The sequence below is a fragment of the Apteryx rowi genome, unplaced genomic scaffold, assembly GCF_003343035.1.
Source record: "Apteryx rowi isolate R43461 unplaced genomic scaffold, aptRow1 scaffold_377, whole genome shotgun sequence".
Lineage (NCBI taxonomy): Eukaryota > Metazoa > Chordata > Aves > Apterygiformes > Apterygidae > Apteryx > Apteryx rowi.
The window spans coordinates 821,133-842,063 of NW_020450274.1; the positions used below are offsets into that span (position 1 = coordinate 821,133).

A 20,931-nucleotide genomic window follows, 5' to 3' on the forward strand; every position below is an offset into this window, starting at 1 on the left:
CTGATGCATGGAATACTACACAGACAAACAGAACTACAGTAAAAGAATATTAAGATTGCAATGTCAAGTACTCAAAGTTTAAGACAACTAAAAACTAAGGTTGCATGTGTAATGTCAGTTCTTTCACCTCTTTCCACATTATGATATAGCATTTTTCCCACCAAGTTACTCTGCTTCAATCAACACACAAAGTCCAGTGCTCTCAAGGGACAGTTAAGTAGTTGAGGTATTTTTTACCTTCAGCTTTACTCAATCTGTCAAAGGACATATGGTCTTCTGGCAAATTCATATTCTTCTATTCACTTTACTCTTCAAATCTGGATGCTTAAATTCCTCCAACCTATCCCTGTATTATCTCTTCTTCAACCCAGTTTCTCATGCAAGAGCACTTTGTTCCATAATTTGTTCTCCAGTTCTTCCGGGCAACTGAGAAAATACATAGTCTTTTGTTTCCGGAAACCTCCGTCACTCTTAAGAGAGAGACAGCTGCCTATCTTTTAAAGGAAGCAATGCTGAGGTCCATCTCAATAAGCACTTGAAAATTTTGGATCTGTCCAGCCATTAGCATATTCTACCTTTTCTGGGCAAAGCTGTGGAGAATGCCATGGTGAGATGACTTCAAGGACCTCCATCAGTTCACAGATGTAGCAAGTTCCCATGCTGGCGTTTTCAGACCTCTGACCCAAGCTTTGTTGGCTCGGCTCAATAGACAGGCTACTAATGAACATATGTTAGAAAAAGTAGTCCTTTTACTGAATAAATACCCCTGCTGCTAGGTAACCATTTGGTACTTGTTGCTTTGTTTGGTACTTTGTTAGACAACCAGCTTTTTTTTTTTTTAGACACTCACTCAGCCAACTTTTGACGATCTACATTCTGGTAGAAGTTCAAGACCTTGCCTCCTCATGCGGACCTTGCAATTGATGGTTGTAGTTTTGTCAACTCAAGATCAGAATAGTGCAGTTTCCTCTACAAAATGGGCAATAAACTGAAACTGGTAAAGGGTGCAAAGGCTCGATTATCACTTGCTATGTTTCAGTGGGAGAGGGTGCTACTTTATCTAAAAAAACATTGACATATTCTCTTCTGTATGGTCTGGCACTAACCTACCAAGATGACTAATCTCAATCCCCATTCCACATAGCCACAATGATGGTTAGCAATGGTGCTCCAGCAGCATCCACTCTTTATAACAGAAATACGACTGCTGGATGGGCATTTGCTGGAAGAGACTGGGGACTCTGGAACTCTCTCCTTATGACCGGCCCCACCTGAAAAGGACCTTCATTCCTTATTGCTGTTTCCTTCTCTAACTACCACGATGCTCTTCCTTATGCAAAGCCATCACGAGGTTCTGATATTGACTCTGCTTGAAAAGTAGCTTTTAAAGTGTACTCTTTTTATTCAATAATCTTAACACACACAACTTTGGGAGAGTATGTTGCTTTGCTCTGCAAGAGTACTTTATTTTGTCACCTTTTTGCTAAGGACAGAATAAGTGGGGGGAAAAAAAATCACATCACTCTCAAAGTATCTACAGGCAAGCAATCTAGAAGAGAAGAATAAGCTCTTCACTACTGCAAGAAAAAGATAGTGTGCACTATTGTGTTTGAGAAGTCAAGTTGTTTAGATCCGGAAAATTTACATAAAAATACTGGCAGAAGCTGCTGACAGATAAAAGCCAAAACAGCTCCTTCATCTTTTGGGAATTAAGGGAAACATTTACAAGCACACACACAGAAAGTTAAAAATAATGAGTGTAGAGCAGTCACCTAGAAAAAAAATGCAAACAATGGTAACAGCAATCCAGCATCAGAAGGGCTTTCTTTATTCTGCAAGCTGACATACTTCAAATCAAGTCTTTCTTGTCTTAAAAAAAAAAAAAAAAAAAAAAAGTAGCTTGGGGATCTAGATGTAGCAATAGAAATACAAAAATAGGACAATGCTGAAAGGCAATCTTATAAGAAAGAAAAAATGGGTTAATTTTTACAGCCATTAAAACATGGGCCGATCTGACATAGATACAGAAACAACAACATTGTTAAGAAATTCCTGAACTGGATCTACAGAGAGTTAATCCCACTGCCTTCTTTAATTTCAGATAAAGAAGAAAACTCTCAGTTTGTATGTAATAAATTTTCTGACCCTGATCATGAAGCTGCCTAAATTTCTCTACATAGCGGTATCAGCGTTGATTTCTCATTCCAACTCTTAGCACTATCCAGATACAATACCAAAAGGGCCTTATGGAATATTGAGTGCAGCACTTAATACATGAACTTAAAAGTTATCTATTCCATAAACCACTTAAGTTTGTTCGCACTGTGCTGTTGAATCAACTAATTTAGATCTTAGCAGTTAAAGCAGTGAATTGATTTCATGGAACTCCACATGCTCAAACAAGTAAGCGTCTCAACTGGCCACCTAACTTGAACTGGATAAAGAACCTGCTTTCTGTATCGTCTAGCACACTGCATTGTAGAAACTCATACAGCACAAAAATCTGTTCTTGGGAAGTGTTAAAAAATTAGAATCAAAAAGAACACCAAAGATGGTGTAACAAAAAGCTAGCATGAAAAACTGGCTATGTTTTTACATCAGCATCTGCAAGCCAAATCCTGACTGAAGTCAGGGTAAGGAGTATGGAACAGGATTTCAGTCTGCTTTGGTAGTACTCATTTGCAAGGAGACCAAAAGCAATAGAAAAAGGCTTTCTCTTTAAGAGAAGTCTAATTATAAGTATTTGAACTCTGGGAGAAATTTTTTTGCAACTTCAGTGCAAACCTACAGTGTTAAATTGATTTAGATTCTAAGAAACTCTAAGAAAAATGTGTCCCTCTCTAAATGGGACATACTTTTAGAACTCTTATTAAAAAAAAAAAAAGCAACATTTTGTGAAGGAGTGAAGAAGAATAGAGAGGCTAAAATAACTACACAAATATTTTGTAAATGGTCTTGGAAAGCCTAAACCGGAGAGCGGCTGAAAAGAAAAAATATGCAACTGGTTAAGAACCAAAAATGTGGTCCCCGTGATTTGTAACTCAGGTTGTCAAATAAAAGCCTCTGTTCCAGGGAGGAAGCACACTGATCAGCCTCTTCTCTTCCTTGCTACTGCTGCTGGGCAGCTCCCCTGCAGTGGCCTATTTTACCCCAAGGAGAGTAAAGAGAACTGCTGTGGATGTTCTCCTGCTTCCCTGTAGAAACTTTATGGGGAGCAAGATCAGTGCTTAAGTTGACTGTCTCTGAACTTAGGGGAGTACTGAGTATATAAATAAGCATGCCAAGAAATACTCATCTGCTGTGTATTTAACTGTTGCAAGCATAATTTCCACCGGTCATACACACGCGCACACACATGTATAGTTTTTCCACCACCATCCTGCTCTTGCCAAGAAAGTTAGCCAGTCTTCTAACCTACCCATCCACATCTTAAAATATAATAGCATTACATATCTGTCTGTCTGTCTGTGTTTTCACACATGTACACACACTGAAAGAGAGAGCTTGGAGCTACAACCACTTAGCTGTTTTAGAATGTTGATTACAGGATACAATAAAGGAGTAAAAAAATATCCCCTACTTGCACAAGATGTGATAAAACATGTGAAAAGGTCTTCCAGCTATGACTCACTAAGAAACGGGTGGAGGCTTGTGAGGCCAAAAGGCTTCTGGCTGGAAGGATTAAGCCTTCCTCCTCACTGGCCAGCAAGGACTTGGATTGGCTGCCAATCTGTCAAAAGGCCAGATATATCCTGGTTGTTTTCCTGCTATCCTACTGAAAAAAAAGGAACTCTTACATGTCTGTTTTTGTTATTGTGCTCCAGAGGAATCCTTTGGTCATCATCTTGCCAAAAGAAAGAACCAGAGTTACCTTTATTTGACCCTACCAAATGGGAACACCTCTTTTTCTTTTTCTTCTACCATCTTAAAGAACTTTTTTCGTTTGTTTGTTTTAATGTGGGGCATGCCAGGAAGAGGAAGGATGGCTTACTTGATTCACAGATGGAGAATTATTCCAAAAAACTAATTCCCTGTTGAGAACAGAAAAAAAGAGGAATGCATTTGTTTTAAACTGACCTGTTTTTTCTGACAGGCTTATGACTCCCTGTTTTTGAGGGTAGTTCAACTGACTTGCCTGCTACATCAGAACAAGCATTTTTCTATCTATGTCTCCTTTTAGTTTTACCCTTTCATACTTATGCATGCAGCTAGAAAAACTTGTATCTTAATTAGCTCATCCTTGGCATCTTCAGAGGACTTTACTAAGGCTTTTAAAAGTTAAAGCTCCTCAAAAATGGTAGATACAGCAGACTGTTGGTGTAGCTCACCTAACCACTGCTACACTACACACCAGGTATGTAATTCTTTTAGGACTCAGGATTGCTAAATAGGAGCCTGCCACCTCCCAAAGGGTTCTAATATTTCACAGTAACTGTACCACTAATAGCCCTTTTTAGGGACATCAGTATAACCCCCCCCACACACCTAAATCTAGGTCTTGTTTTAAGGGAAATACTTTTTGTTTTTTTAAAAGAGGATACTTCTTGATTTCTCAGGAGAATCAGCCATTCTGCTTCTCTTTTTCTTGTATTTTACTATAACTGTCAGCTTTCCACATTTTAAACATTCTTCTCAAACTGAGAAGTCTTGGGAGACAAAGCAAAGCCACTGGTTATTCTAATGATATTCAGTTAAGAATAAATAATGCAAATGAATTAGTGAATATTGTAATTATGCTGCCTGATGTTGTGAAGGAACCAGACTGGAATAAGAAAATGTGATGCCACAGGTGTAGACTACCTGGAGACACACATGCTCAACTTGTTTGGCCTCTGCTTTCAAGAGGAAGGACAGGTCTAAACTATTACGTATAAAAACTGGATTCCCCTCCCCCCCCCCAAAAAAGCTACAAATTACCCATCCTCAAATTATATGCAGAAATTTAAGACACACTAGGAGTCAATACTGTAGTTACTGTAGTCTCTTATCAAGCTATTAAGAGTAAGAACAAAGCTACAGGTGTTGTCACAGTGTTCATTTATGCCATGGTCCGACAGCGTTTTGTAAAACTTCAAAGCAAGCCGCTTTTTGAGACAGGAAAATATTCATGGATTAAAGATTTCTGACAGGCTACAAACAGCTGACCAAATCACACGTAACAGGACAGAAACCCTAGATATTTCAATATATTAAATTCATCTTGAAATTAGAGAAATTCATGCTTTTACTTCTGAATGGCCATCAACTTGAGCCCAACAGAACAAATTGGAACCACATTTAACTCTACTTTTCCCTGCTCTCTTTATAGCTTCTCCATGCTTTATGCACATTACATGTTCTCTCTCTTTCTCTCTCAGCATTTGGTCTCTTTTTCCTTCTGGCATTCTGTAATTCTGCCAGTCAGCAAGCTTTGCTTTTAATAAGCAGATCTGCCAACTTAAACACCAGTCTCCTAAGGCAATCAAATAATGAAACACACATGTATGTACTTGCACGTAATCTGTCAAATGCCTCTATAGCCCACTACAAACGATTTTTGCAATTCAAGGTTTTCATAGGAGCATGCATTCATACACTCTTGGTTTTCAAAGATCAAATGCCATGGTTTTTCAGAGTTCTGTGTCCTGGCTGTACAGATAAACCTAATGCCTCTGCAATTTACTTATCAGTATCTAGAAGAGACATGAGTTATGAAAAAATTAAGAAAATATAAAGCTTGTGCAGACAGCTTCATACAGAATAAGCATATCCTTCAACTTCTCCAATTTTGTGCAGAGGTCTGGTGCAAGACAGCACAGATTCCTCCACTGCAGAACTCTCTTCTCATGTTTCAAATGTGTCCAGAAAGTGCTAGAGAGTTAATGAACAACCATTCCAAATATCAAGAGTATTTTCTTCTACCTCCCTCATTACTCATCTATCATTTGCACTGAAGCGTTCTGGATTTCCACTTTCCAAACTAGTATTTCCCAAAAGAGAAGTTTAATGTATGACTCTAGCAACGGAGTAATCCAGCAAAAAACTGTCTGGCACACCGGGATGAAGTTGCACTGCCACATCTCTTGATTAAATAAGGTTGCAGTTTGCAGCATGGCAGAATAAAGATGGTAGCAAAAGCACCTTTCAAGCAAGCAAGTTACTGATTGGCATTAGAAAATTAAAATCAGATTTCAAGGACTGAAATTTACTACAAAACTTGCCATCACTTGGAAAATTTCTGCACTGTTCCTGTGCATTGCAACTGTGAAACAGTGAAAAACAACGAAACTATTAGAGATGCATCATAAAAGTGTAAAGCAAAAAGTACTTTAAACATGCATCCCTGATGCACATACTTATAATACGAAATATACTTTTACAACAAAGCTTGAGGATTTGAAAATTTAAATTCCCAGAATCGGGAAACAAGTGAGACAACACTAATTTATGTTACCACATCTGTTCAATAATTCTTTTGCTTTTGATGCTTATATTTGGATTCCAGACAGTGAAGCTGGATGGTGTAGTCAGAGGTATGCTAGTATGATTTGTTCTATAAGGAATCATCTTGGACACCCCGTACTAACTAACCAAAGCCAACAGTGGAGTGAGCAGATGGTACTTTCTCTTTGGGACAAATAAAGCCTTACACTGTCCAACTTACCTAGGTTCTGGATGTTAGCTTATCTCAATGAACAGTTAAGTGAAATTTTACTCCAGTTCTGTCCCCAAATCCAACTTTTTGAAATATTTTTCCTGCATGACCTCCTATTACAAAGAGATTAACACAGACACCTTAAAACTGTAGTTATTTTTTAATCTTATTTGTGGGCTGCCTCACAGGAATCAAAATGCTGCCTTCGCTCACACCAGTACCCTGAAGATGTCTTAATATTTGAGAAGCTCCGTGATACTATTACCAGGAGGGTCACTGGAAAGAGCACAAGAGGCAATGAAGAAATCTGCTTCCAGAGAGGAATCTGAATACTGTAAAGTAAAGGTGGCTTAAGACCACAAACTAAACAACCAGAATGAAGCAATTCTCATTCAGTGAAGATGTCTACAACGAACAAAGCAAGGATGAGAGGTGAAAAGGGGTCAGGTGACTATATAATTAAAAACTGTTTCATACTGCTTATGCTACAAGAAGGTGTAGTTACACATACAAACACAACTTTAAAATGCTCAGTTTTGCAACCTTAACAATGTTCTGCTAATATAGTGTGGAATTCACTCTATATATGCAAATGCATCAGGATAACAAAACCCTATATTTATTTTAATATAATAATACATTACCATAACAGAGTATCCAATTAAAACTGTCACTATATCGTTTCCTCACTTATAAGAAACCCTACTGATCGTCACACTAGTTATCCAAATAACAAGCAGCCCTGAAAAAACAACCATCCTTGCCAAAGTGTCTAGCAGCACAGGGCATTTTTATTTGCATTAGTGAAGATGACTGAATACAACAAAAGGAAATAACCTGTCTGAAAATAATCTTTGTATTTTCCATCACCAAGTACAATTAAGTGTGGCTCAAAAATTTAAAAGACATTTCTGCTACTAAATTTGCAAGTCTTACTATGTAATGGATGAAACTAAATTCAAAGTCATGTCCATTAAGCGTGTAGTAAAGGGAGGAGTCAGGACTGATTAGAAACACGCTTCAAATCATCTAGAAGTTATGAGCTTGATACAGGAATTACTAAGTGAAATTCCATGCCCTGTGTTAACACAGGAGGTCAGACTAGATGATCATAATGCTGTTTCCCTACTGTCTTTGAAGTACATAAAAGGACAGTTAGATACTGTTCTTCTATACAGTGTATATCATGTAGTATTTTACACACATCCATACCAGATGGAATTTGGTATACTGAAAAGGCAGAATCTCTTCAAAACAGAGCTTGCATAATTATAGCATTTGTGCTCCAAACCCTACAGGCAATGGGAATTTTGCCTGAGAGAAATAAGAACTGTGGGATTTGTCCCAATGATGCTAATCCTTGACAATAGGTCTGATCCTGTTCCTTCTGAAGTCAAAATGGGTTTTGCCACCAATTTAAGGTAAAGTAGAATAGGAGCCTGCTGCTTCTTGTATAAACAAGTCTTTTCAGTAAACAAAGTCATGTCTAACATTTATAACAACATCAGCACTTCAAAATAACCTTATTTTTTTCTTTGCATCCAAAGGGATTTTGAATAAAACATTTTAAATTCTCTATTCAGAAGAGAGCAGCTCACATTAACAGGCACAGGCATATTCCATCTAAACTACTAGACAATTTACCACAGTGTTTGATTGACTGGTTATTTAGATCAGACAGACAATGAAAGGCAAAAGAAACCCCATTCTCATCTTATTGGCGTGTTCTTACTGTGTCATAATAAAACCCTAGTTATTTGTCTTAGAGGAAACATCTGGGGCAAAAGCATACCAGTTGGTAACTGTCTTCCCCTTTTTGCTAAACTGTACATGCAGCTTAAAGTCCTGTATCTTAAATCACTGGGGAAAACACCCCCAACCCACTATCCTTTTCAGTACAAGTTTTAATATCATAAATATAAGAAACTTAACTATCACTATGAGACTAGCATAATCCAAAGCAATGATTAATATCGTGTACAACAGATGAGTGCCAAATGTTCCTTTAGCAGATAGTCATATTTCTCTCAACAGCCAAAAGGCTGCTCAAAAGAAGCAAGACTTCTTGTTAGTAAATGTTATTAACCCAGTGACTTACTGTAACAAAAAGAAAGTGTTGTGATAATAATGGGATTATGAAAATCTCTTATTTTAAATATGGGGCTGGAAATTACACAGACTAACAAAAGAGTTTTGGAGTTGTCAGCACTAAGTTTGAACCCAGGAGGAAGTCAGAAAAACATAAAAGCAGTAGGGAATGCACACTAATCTCTCAACCAACAGTAATAAATTATAAATACATCAGAGCAAGAAGAATTCAAACATTCATCCCTCTGTGCCCTTGAGGACCCCTAAAGTAAGTGAACAGAGGTCCTTTATTTCCAGACATTTGATATGAAGCTTTTGCTACGTAGTATTTTGAATATGAGTTCCTTAACACTTTCTCTGTTGAATAGGCCAGATTGTGAGAGCCACTAAAAAGATCTTTAGTCTCAGAACCGGCTTGCACTGGAACAGAAGGCCTCCCTAAATCTTTCTCTCCGTAACAAAATTGCTTATGTAGGCTAACGAGTAACTATGCTATTCTGGCTTCAGAACAATTGAACAGATTTGGACTGGCAAGAATATATTCTAAATTATATTCAAACATCTGTCCAGATTTGACTACAAAGTACCCAAAATAACTTGTTTCAGAATGTCAGCGGGTGACATTTTCTGATGTTTCTCTCAATGGAAAGGGTATATTACAAACAACGCCATGAACATGAAACAAAGAATGGAAAACTGTATTACAGTAGGAGGCACAAAGCAATTGAGCCTGGTCAGCCAAGAATTTCCGGCTTTAGAGGAGCTCTCACATGGCACTGATCCACCTTAGAGGACCTATGAGCCACCCCACGCAGCCAGCTTTGGGGTCTGCGTGTAGCATGCAGAGACAGAGGATGCCAGCGAGCGCCCGGTGCACCCTGCCCGTGGGTTCGTCGCTCTGGGCCGGCAGTGTGGGGAGACCCTTGAGCGCGTGCCAGCCTCTGGGGAGGAAAGCAGGGAGGCAAGGAAGGCTCTGTCGCCGCCTCTCTCGCTCCTCACCTGTGCCAAGCAGCTGCGGCACTGAGAGGAGACAATTCATGGCTAAGTTTATAAACATAACAGACATTTTTACTTCTCCATCCAAGCCTAGCACATTAAAAATTAAGAATTAGCGACAGAGGACTGGAATGTGTGGTTGCAATGTTAAACATCATGTGAAAGCACAAATAGGATTGTGAGCCTTCGCCCTTAACTGCTTTTTCCTGGGATATTTCTGGATGCAAAGATAGTGAAACCAGACACAGCTGTGCAGCCTTATCTATCACTGCACATAATTAGTGGCTTCTTTCATTAATGCCCTAATTTAAGAGCTTTGGTCTACCTCCAGCTGAAAGCAGTTTAGGAAGAGGGTAAGCAGTTTAGGAAATAGTAAACTCACAAAGTAAGAGCCCTCCCTGTGACATGAATAACTGAGAAGCCATAGCATGCTTTGAAACATGAGTCTTCCTCATGTTTTAGCCCATTTAAAAGTTCCTGAGCGTAGCTTCACCAAGAATAATCCTCCATGCCTATCAGTTACCTACAAAATTTTATCCAAGTGGGATGTGGACATCTAGGAAGAAATCAGTGACAGCACTAAAGCTTTCTCTCCTTCCCCAACAAATAAATTTCACTGATATATTCATTAACAAGACATTTTAAGCAAAAAATCACATTGCCACACTTCCTGGGAGATGCATGCCCTACCTGCACTACAGAGCTTATGTTGCACCATTCCCCCTTCCTCCCCATCTGGTGAGCAGGAGGCTATGGTGCAGGAGTGCATGGACATACTGCACCAAATGAATCTGATCCCGGGGAGAGAAACAGCAAGCAAGATACCCCTGAATTACATCAGTCAGATGTGTTTAACTGGAATAGTTCGACTTTCAGCCAATATCTTTCCATTTTTAAATGTGAATGTTTTCTAGAATGAAGTAGCAAAACTTAAAAGTAAAGCAGAGTTAATAAAGTCTGGTTTTCCATCATACAGTAACTGGATTAAAAAAAAAAAAAAAAGACCAGTTTAGGCCTTGCTTAATTACTGAAAAATACACCAGCTGCTCAAGAACTTCTGGAGTTCTGGATGGAGCCAGGATCAGAAATGAGAACTTACTGGCCTGCCTTCTGCAGATCTGCCTTCTACAGGAGCACCTTCCCATCCCGGACACTACCAAGCGATCTGCCAGCACGGATGGAAACGGGCACCTCCCAACCCACCAAAGGTAGATTTCACTTCTTGCCCTCTATATCCACAGTCTCTAGTGAGGAAGCTACCTCAGACTGTAACCTCTGGGAAATGCTCTAGTACAGACAACAATGCCAAGCATATATGAACAAATCCAGTGGCTTATACAAGCATATTGTCTAACAGCTAACTGAACTGTTGAAGACCATTTTAGTCATTCATACCATAATTTACACAGTAGTTTTGAAGAACAAGATTGGCTTTAAAGACTTTTTAAAACTCTATGAACTGTATGCAATCACTTCTTTCCCTAGCTCAGGGCACTAGTGTGTTTTTGAAGCTCTGTCCTGAGGATTTTTGGTTATAGATCTTTATTACCTAAACTGCAGCCTAAATATTATTTTTAAATGCTGTCTTACATGAAAACTATTTTATAAAATGGATCAAAATGTGAAAAGAAAGAATAGTGTTTGGGTGCTATTCTTCTGGACTGTTGCATACAGCATTCATGTAAAATTGAACAAAAAGCAATCAAATTAGTGCAAGCAGTCACACCTGCTAACACTTTATCAAAGGACTTCAGGCAGTGTTCAAGGATTCAGGAATTTCTATGACAAAGTGAAAAAACATGTAATACATACATAACAACAACAAAAAAAGAAAAAATAGCACTTTCTTCTACTAATGAAAACACAAAATAGGATTTTGGATATGTATTTTATACATACATTTTTCCTGAAAGAGAATGAATACAAATTAGTGAAGTATTAACTGCAGTTACTACTTTTTTTTAAAAAAGCCAAAGATTTCCTCTTTAAATTCTTATAAGTACCTAGATTCTCACCAAAGTATCCTCAGGACTTAAAGTCCTTCTCCCATCAAAATACTTTTTTAATAATCTTGTAATTCCCCTTGTCAGTTCTAGCTATTAAAATAAAACAGTTCTTTGTATTGTAGACTTTAGACTGATTTCATGGCTGTTCATCATGGAAACCAACTCTGCAGCAAGAAGCAGATGTGAAAGAGTAGGTAGCCAGCTGTAATTACAACACCTGCGTCCTTTCACACAAGAAAACGTAGATGCATATATGGCATCACACAACTAGTTAAGCGGGCACGGTCATTTGCTTGGGTGAAGAATGATCCATTCTTGGCAAATACTTAGCACCATGTGTTGCTGAAACTCTTAAGTTTATTTTCTCATATAAGAACCCAAGTAAATACTATTTACTAACTCGTGGTTTTTCAGATGTTCCTGCATCACGGCTACAGGCACAGATTAAGATGATTCCAATTTAGAGGAGCAGGTTATTTCATATTTGCTATGTTTGAAATCTGCCCAAGGCACATTCACCTCAGGTGGAGTTATTAAAAGACTGAATCAGTATTACAGAAGGCTAAAGAAAGGTAAGCAAAGTCACTCAACATAATGCCACTACAGTAGCTATAAAAAGGCATATTAAGATTAATGTAATATAAAAATAGGCAAATATTTCTTGCAGAATCAAAGAGGTAGTGTCTTATTCTTTCAGTTTCTTAAAGAAAAATGTACGAGGAAAGCATTTTTTTTTTTTAAGACTAATTGATACACCTGGGAAAAAAAGACCTAGATCAGCCACACAAGCCTTTTTCAAGTGTGAGATCTTCCTTGAGGACCCAAAGGAGGTCCTGTGTGCCCCAAGTAAGGTATTTTTTCTAGAAATATCAGTTGGTCAAGTAAAATAAAATATTCTCCCCAAAAGGCATCTCTCACTAAAAAAGAAATGGAGCAAGAAAAAAGAATTCTTACACCATCAGGATTAAAACACAACGCAGAAGATGCCGTTTCTGAAGTTCTCTCTTCCCTCTYGCTTCCTTGCCCCCGCTACCAGCAGGTGGGGCCAAGCACCAGCCGTGAACTTGCCCAGGGCTCACTGTTCACGTGCAGTCCGCAATAGCGCTTGCAGGAGTACCCCCGTGCTCTCTCTGCTCACACAAACTTTTTTCAGTTACTATCACCACCATTCCTACAGCTGTGAAAAAACCATTCTGCCTCACGTTAGTGCACACTGCAAAAACTTTGTCTTCGCTGGTGATACGGCAGGTGGCGAGAACTCTCTTTTCGGATGCATGTGCTAATCCGGCAGTTAGAAATCGTTTGACTCGTACGCACGAAACATAGCCCTGGAGGAGCTGGGAGGTTCTCTGCCACCAACCTGTCACATTTCTCACTAAAAGCAAAAAGCAATTACTGCTGAAGTGCACGACTCTAGGGCAGCCCTGACAACTCTGGCAGAACTACGGCTTATTCTCACACCGGGCTTCTTAGAACAAATCCCAGGGCTTTGGCTCGAATGGCAAGTACATTTACCAAATGAGATAGTGACTCATCACTTCACCCCGTTATTTCCTTTTTCCATCTGCCTAAATCAGGACAGATGATGACTGTTTTCTTCCCAACTGAGGCTCCAGGCTCTCTCCACTCCATTCACTATTATGTCCCCTACTTTACAAATGCAAATAGTTTTCAGAAACACAATCATTGTACTGCAATATTAAATAAATTGTATTAAAAAAAAAGTAAAGAAAGAAACAAATCCCGCAGCATATTCAGTTCAAGCATGTACAAACAGTTTTCTGCTTTCTGTCAGTTTGGATCTTTGTCAGACATTGCATAACCTGGTCTCTGAAAGGAAAGGGTTTCCAAACGTTCTGTGTCATTATCTTATTAAAAAAAAAATCTATGCTATATTCTTGTCATGTGAAGGAACAGCTTCCAAAGATTTCAGGCTCTAAAACAGCTCAAATGGTATGAATTGTTAACATATACAACCATTTTAAGTTACACAGGAAGTTACAGGAAGCTCCAAAACATCCAAACAGAAAAATTATTCATATAAAATTCCAGTCTGCCTTGTGCAACCTGACCTTCATTTAAAAGTGGGAATTTAGCATTCCAAGTTAAATCAGAAAATATTGCTATCAATCATTAAAAGCTTTATGCTCCAAACTCTGTTCAAGATCAGCTTTCAGAAACCAGGTAGAGAAACGATACTGCACAAGCCAACTCTAGATGTATACAGTCACGTCAGATGAGAGCTGAATCAAAGCTCAGAAAACTCAGCTAGACTCAGAGTAGCTTGTTCACTTCTCATCTTCAAAAAATAGTTGGGGGAGAGGGGGCTAGGTTGCTGCAGTTTAGAAAAGAAAGTCAAGATAAGGGATGGATTTTTCTTCTCAAGACTTTACTGCTTCACACAAACCTCAGACATCTAATGTAGGGCATAAAGAAGACCCTGTGCAGGGTCTCCACTGTTGGAATGGTCTCCATTCACCTTTCCTTGGCAGGAGGAGTAACCTGGGCAGGTTGGAGCTGAGAGCCTTACACCAGCAGCATGAATTAAATCTGCATTTGAGTAGCCCTGACTTGCACCAGGCCTGAAACTGAAAGGTGCTAGAGGCTTCCCGAGGCTCTTTTATCCCCTTCATTTTCTTATCTTCACAGATGCAATTGAAAAAAAAAAAAAAAAGTCCAAATCTATTCTACATTGACAAAAGTAAGGGGAAGACAGACAAAATGCAACAGTACTAAAATTCCATTTCGATATCCACACTCGTCCTAGAAATTTAAATGGATCATTGATAAAAGAAAAATCTGGGGGGGAAATATGACCTAAGTGCTGTAATAAATATTTTTAATAGAATTCAAGACTAACAGTAGTTCTATTTGTTTTCCAATTAGCTTTTAACAATTAAAGAGCTCCCTATTTATTTATAAATAGGACTGTGCTTGCATAAGACATTGCCCAGATGAATAACTCTGCCCATGTTACTAGCCCCATTGACTGTAATACATCTATTCAATGCCTACAATTATTTGTGTGTACCTGCAGCACTGAATACCGGCAGCATTGTGGCTAAACATTGCAAATTTGATCTGAATCTGAAAACTGACTAGCAAGTAATCAAGCTTAGCAAGACTGGGGGAAAAAAAACATTCAGAACAAACAATGACATATTAAAGACTATTGAGATAATTAAAAGGTAATGAATTTTTAAAGCTTTAGATATGATTAAATTTAAAGAACTCATTATGATCATATATAAATTCTTAAAAATCTCCAATTACTTTTCTGATATTCTTATTCAATACATTCACATGGGTACACATAGAATTGACTCTTCATAGAATGAAGCAAGTATATGGATTACAAATAACGGAGTTATATTCAAGAAGTCCCTGTTTCCAGTTCCCCATTAATTTGTCATTTTGATACACAGCAGTTTCAAATCATCAAGCACTTTAAATGTAAACTTGACTGTATTTGGTCAAGTAAGTTTCATACTATGCATTAATTTATTTAAAATACACTCTAGGGGTGTGGAGAGAAGTATCATCCTAGGAAGAATCTTTTGGCCCACTGCCCATTAAGTTGGCTCCTGGACAATATTAACTGTGCTATCCTCCACACCAAGTTTTATACACAGAAATAGAAATTGCAAAGCCACCTGAGAGTCCGATATACGCTGCTCCTTTACTCTTATCTTTATCTGAACTGTATTGCCTCCTAACAACTCTGATTTCACTGTAGGTATCATTTTTTGTATTATTCTGCTCACTTAAAAAATTGCACCTTCATTTCGTTTTTTTATAGACTTCTTTCTGTGCAACATTTCCCACATTTCGTTTCTAAACGCACTCTTTCTTAGTTTTTTTATGGTAAAAAGATCTGTACAATACTTAAAAAGCCAAGAGATACCCTCTTATCTTTAAATTTTCCCCAACTTATCTTAAGTAAACATACATGATTTTAAACATAATTAAACCTATTCCTTTTGCCATTTGGAGTTCAAAGTTCAGTGTTTCTCCTAATCCTGTTAGGGTAGGTCTCATTCATGGTCCTAGGGCATTACTGAAGCTCTCTAGTCTCTTACATGAGATTCAAACACTAAGTCAAGAGGAGTTGCAGTGAACTCAAAGATTTTTTTTTTAAACCACAAAAATACATGGCTTGATTGCAAGATGATTCTCAAATATTTTGGCCCATAGCAATATCGTGTGTGCAAGTTTCATCTTAGGTTATCAGATGCTCAGTTAAATTAGCACATTTTCTTGTTTCCAAACCCTACAGTTCCAAGCCATATAAAATAAGCGCATCACACAAATAGTACTCTGGCTAGAGGCAATAAACTTCAGGTTAGGAGAGATCTAGTCACTGATGGTTGCAGCACTGTTTCATGCCAAAGAAGGAGAAGAAAAAAAAAAAAAATCTCCACCCACTATATTTTAGTAGAGCACCCCCAAAACCACAGCAGAATTTCACAGAGTAACTCCTAGCAGCTGTAGCTTCTGTAAATGCCCGCTGTGAACCCAATCCCATGGCGGGCTCTGAAACCACGAGGTCAGCACCAGGACTTCTCTGTGCAGTGCCGTAGTCAGCTCAGAGCATGGAGTTGAGAATAAGAGCATCAAGCAAGCAGGACTAGAGAGACCAAGCAAGTTACAAAACACTACGTTAAATTTGAAGCAATAGATGTTTCAAAGCCTAAGATGATGGTTAATTCACTGTAGCATGCACATGTAAAGAATCAGATTTTCGTTCCACCCACTGTCTCTCAAAATGACCTGCCAGTGTTGGGGTGTCTATCCAAACACCAGTGCTTATTCTGCAGTTACAATATGATGGAGATGGAGACGTCCATCTCAACAGGTGGGTTTAGAGAAAAGAAACAAATTTTACCTGACCAGCACACGTTAACATCTAAATCAAGGAGTTATCAAAGAAGTAAAAAGATTTTCTTTCAAAAGCAAAAATCCCATTTTCAGAAGTAATGCAATGAGAGTCCAGATGACTAAAGGCTGAAGTTTTGAGTGCTTAAAAACTAGGGACAGTACAACCTAAAATGCCATTACACCCCCATCTGACCCCTTCTCTCAATATGTGATGTGCACCAAGACATTGTACAGATATAAACAATTCTTTGGTGCTTAAGGAAATCACTATGAAAAATAGTTCAGGTCTACCCTTCACTAAGCCTCTCCTAACCTGGAGATGCTTCTTCCAGGTTTTCACTCAGCTGTCACGTACAATTTTCTGGATTTTCTTCATCTTTGTTGATTATCAGCAGAGTTAAACATAAACTCTTAATAGGCAAAGTGGGATGGAAGCTGATAAACGGATACCACAACTTTGTGAATGATGCTGCAAATGTTTTTATGGAGGCAGAGGGTGATGATACTGTTCATGACTGTGGTATCACTATGAGAATCAGGATCACATATTGCGACTCGTATTTTCCACAGGTAGAACTATTAGGCATTTAAGAAGTATTAGATGTTAAAGTAATATGAGCCAATCTAGACTTTCAAGAAGTGAAAGCCCAATGTAAAATCTGTCCTAAGATGGATCTTGTTTATATTGGTTTAATGTAAAACCCCAATATCTGAATGCCAGTAGGTAGAGCAGACAGAAATCACTTCAAGTTTTTTTTTTTAAACCTACAGCTCTTTCACTTAAGATTCTTTCTTTTATTAGCAGAAGAGTCCTGATCAAATTCTGTCCAAGTTCTGCCCAGCATACTGTTGCATATGTAGGTTAGAAAGTGATTTATGTCTAAAACAAAGGAAATATCTTCCTTTGTTTACATAAGTGCTATTTTTTCTAACACATGTCCTGCCCAAAACTGAAACAAAACATAAAATTAAACTTGAATTTTTTTAAATCAACATTTCATTGCTTATTTCCAAATATCTACTCTTACTTTTAATGCCATATATAAACCTCCACGACAAAGTACGTAATTTTCACTGTTAACAAGATATTTATTCTAGGAACATACTGTTTGTTTGGAATTCATACTGTTGGATTCACCAAGAAATTTCTCAATAGCGAGTTTGACGAACCACAGAGGGAAACACTTCCATCAGCTTCTTGAAAACCTATAATAAATGCTAGCTTGCCCATTCTCTATTTAAGTCTTTACAGTTATGAATTATAAGCATACCTTTTCAACCTGTGAGATGTACCCCATGATAAGGTACCACAGAGACCAGTAACTGACACAACACATAAAATCACAAAATATGTGATCTGTTTTATGGTGAAGTACAAATAACTCTCAATTGACTGAAACGAGGTGTGCACTAAGAAGGCTGACAAGCATGCGTTATACATGTAAATGTACAGTCATGTAAGTCCATGAAACAAAAATATCTGATAAAACAAAGACACACCCATGTGCACACACGTGCACACACACATCATCTGAGAACAGTACTAACCTTGTTGCTCACTCTCTGCTTCAACTTTTGCAGGACTTGGTGCTACAGGGAGAGGTCGAGGAGGACGAGGCTTTGGAGTTGGGGGAGATATTTTTTTTCTTCCAATGTACTCTACATAAGTTCCTGGAAAATCCCCCCTCTCCCCTGTGGTTTCATTAAAGCCGTTTAACCAACCAATTTCATCAGGCTTTGCTTCTTCCCCTTCACTGAATCCAAGTGCTAGTAAGGTACCTTTATTCACAGTTAATATATCTCCTAAGTGCAAGTCAATGTCTTCTTCTCGCTCTTTTCTGTAGTCATATAAAGCTCTGTATTGATATCCTTCAGCACTCATCTTGGCAAATGATTTAACATTCAAAGGTGTTAAGCAGTACCAAAATGCAACTGTCCAGTTATATTTTTATGTTCAGATTCAAGATGTGTTAAATGGAATAATAAAAATGTCAATAGCAATGTCCAAGTAATAAGATCCACCAGAGAATCAAAAAGCACCAGGATCTGTCATTTTACTGCTGATGTTTTATTCATCTATTTATTCTGAGTCAATGATTGTTGCAGAAGAATGTGTTCCACTTCTTCTATGTCTAGCAATATTCTTCCAATTAGTTCCTTGTCTGATTTTTCTGGTAATTCTGGGTGTCCATACTCAAGTTCAGCTGATTCTTATAGCTGGTCACACCTTCTTCTGATGTACTGGACATAGATTGCCCATGTACCTTAAATACTCTGCCACGCAACTCTTCATACATGCTCTTCCTAGAAAGAGAAAAGGTAATTGGTAGAGTCATTTCAAATTCTCTTGATACTTGTGAACCTAGGATTCCACATGTGATTTAAGCTTTCTGCAACCCAGGCAGAGGTCAGGTGTCCCACAAAAGGGGCCTAAAGAGCAATAAAAAAAAGCAACCTCACAAAAAATCTGTCAGCTAATGCTTGCATTTTTATAATAGATATATCTAATTACTTGAACTTAATTTGAATCCCAACAGTATGAGGCACGCTGCTCTGTATTCCCTGCTTCATTCTCTGTGGATTACGGCTATTCAAGTTTGAGAATCAGAGGGCTAAGCCCTCAAGGTATCCCTGTCAGTGTTCTCTCTAACCTGGCAGCATGATCCTACATACTATCTCCCTGAAGACACAGGGCCACAACTCCTCTCCACAAGGTCTACCAAAACTGAGCAGGAACTCAGTGTAATTAGCGCTGACATGCTCAGCATTCGTTGCTGGTGTACTCAGTGTCCTGCTCTTTGTACAGAGTATGAAGGTGGGTAACAATCTCTAGCCCCAAACCTGCATTCCCCAAAGCTACTGGAGGTGCAGTCTTTTCATAATCTGCAGTGAGAATCAAAAAGTCAGGAACACTCTTACTTGACAGGTGCATTTTTTCTTAAACAGAGGGGCTTCCCCGCTCCTCCATCTTCCAGATGGTTTTTGATGTGTTTATAGTATAATGTTAGAAGAACAATCAGCAACTGAAGCAGCCACACCCAGACCACCTAAGCAGCATCAGCAGGACAAGAGTATCAGGGTGTATGTTTAAATTACACTAAAGACAAGAGACTACAGGCCTAAACATTTGAATGAAGTTTGCCTGACTCTAAAGTAATATGGAAAAATATGATTGAAAAAACAGTATTTTAAATTTAGCAAATAGTAGCTTAAAGACATACAGAAGAGTGAAAGTTTTCTAAACATTGTTATTTCAACTGTTACACATTTTCATCTACTTAAAATGTCAAGCCCAATTGTAATTTTAAGTGCTACACTAGAAACCATAAAGTGCTAACTACTCAACCTTGCATAGAAACACATAAACTACAGCTGCATAAAAGACTTGAGGGGGCTATGTAGTGCCAGCAGGTAAAACACTGACTGCATACCCTGTTCTTAGTGTAACAGAAAGCAGAATTTTTTCAGCTAACACTCCTTTTTGCATTGCAAAAGGAGAAGAGCAAACAGGGTTGTATTAGGCAACCTCTGACAGCTCTTTTTCACCTCATTTTCTCCAATGTCTCAGCCAATAAGTCCTTGGAACATGACTAACTGAAAAGCTAAAAAGTATCTTTAAATATGTATATGGACTTTACTTGGGATGGCCTTGGCCTCTATGTGGCTCCTTTTCACTCCTTCAGCTCTAAATATAATTCCCTGTAGCTTATTGTGCAACATCTCTTGTAACAGAACAGAGAAGAAAATCTTGCAAGTTCTTGAAGAACTTCCTTATCATCCACTGTTACCATTTTTGCCATAAGAAAGAATTATCTTAGCCTGAATTAGACAACTTATTAAGAAAATAGCCTATGCTCAAGTATWTATTTTTGAATATATTCATGTGGATTAGGCATCCATCTCCCATGGAAATTTTAATGAGAAATTTCTGTAGTCTTTTCTGAAAACCCAGACTACGTTGCTTAGCACACACTAGCAAACATCACAGACTTTGAAATAAGCAGGAAGATGCTTTTATTGATATGTATTTTTGCATTTTCTGCCAGAAGGAAATGCACAGAACCTAACAAGAATTGGAAGGGGAAAAATAAGAAACAAAATCTGCAGCACAAGTATCAATTAAATTGTACAGAAGTCTTTTTAAAGGCAAGGGTTCCTCCCATTTCATACAGCAAGGCAACAAAGTGCACTTACACACCTTAGATCTAAATGTTGGAGCTAATCTAAATGTCTCCAATCAAAACCAACTATGCACAGCAAAACCTGCAAGAAAATTACCACTTCTACTACATTAAATATTCTGAAAAATTTATTTTCTTGTTAAGAAAG

The 20,931-nt window shown here is 38.2% G+C and overlaps 1 protein-coding gene across 2 annotated transcripts in view; it reads right to left on the reverse strand.

Annotated features, from left to right (window-relative positions):
• PIK3R1 (phosphoinositide-3-kinase regulatory subunit 1) overlaps window positions 1-18,877 on the reverse strand; it is a 56,647-nt gene extending 37,770 nt beyond the window's left edge. For both annotated transcript variants that reach the window (XM_026073753.1, XM_026073752.1), the window contains exon 1: window positions 18,151-18,877. In XM_026073753.1, coding sequence (XP_025929538.1) covers window positions 18,151-18,484 — 334 coding nt within the window. In that variant the 5' untranslated portion in view covers window positions 18,485-18,877. The remainder of the gene's footprint in view (window positions 1-18,150) is intronic.
• Window positions 18,878-20,931: the final 2,054 nt, after the last annotated feature.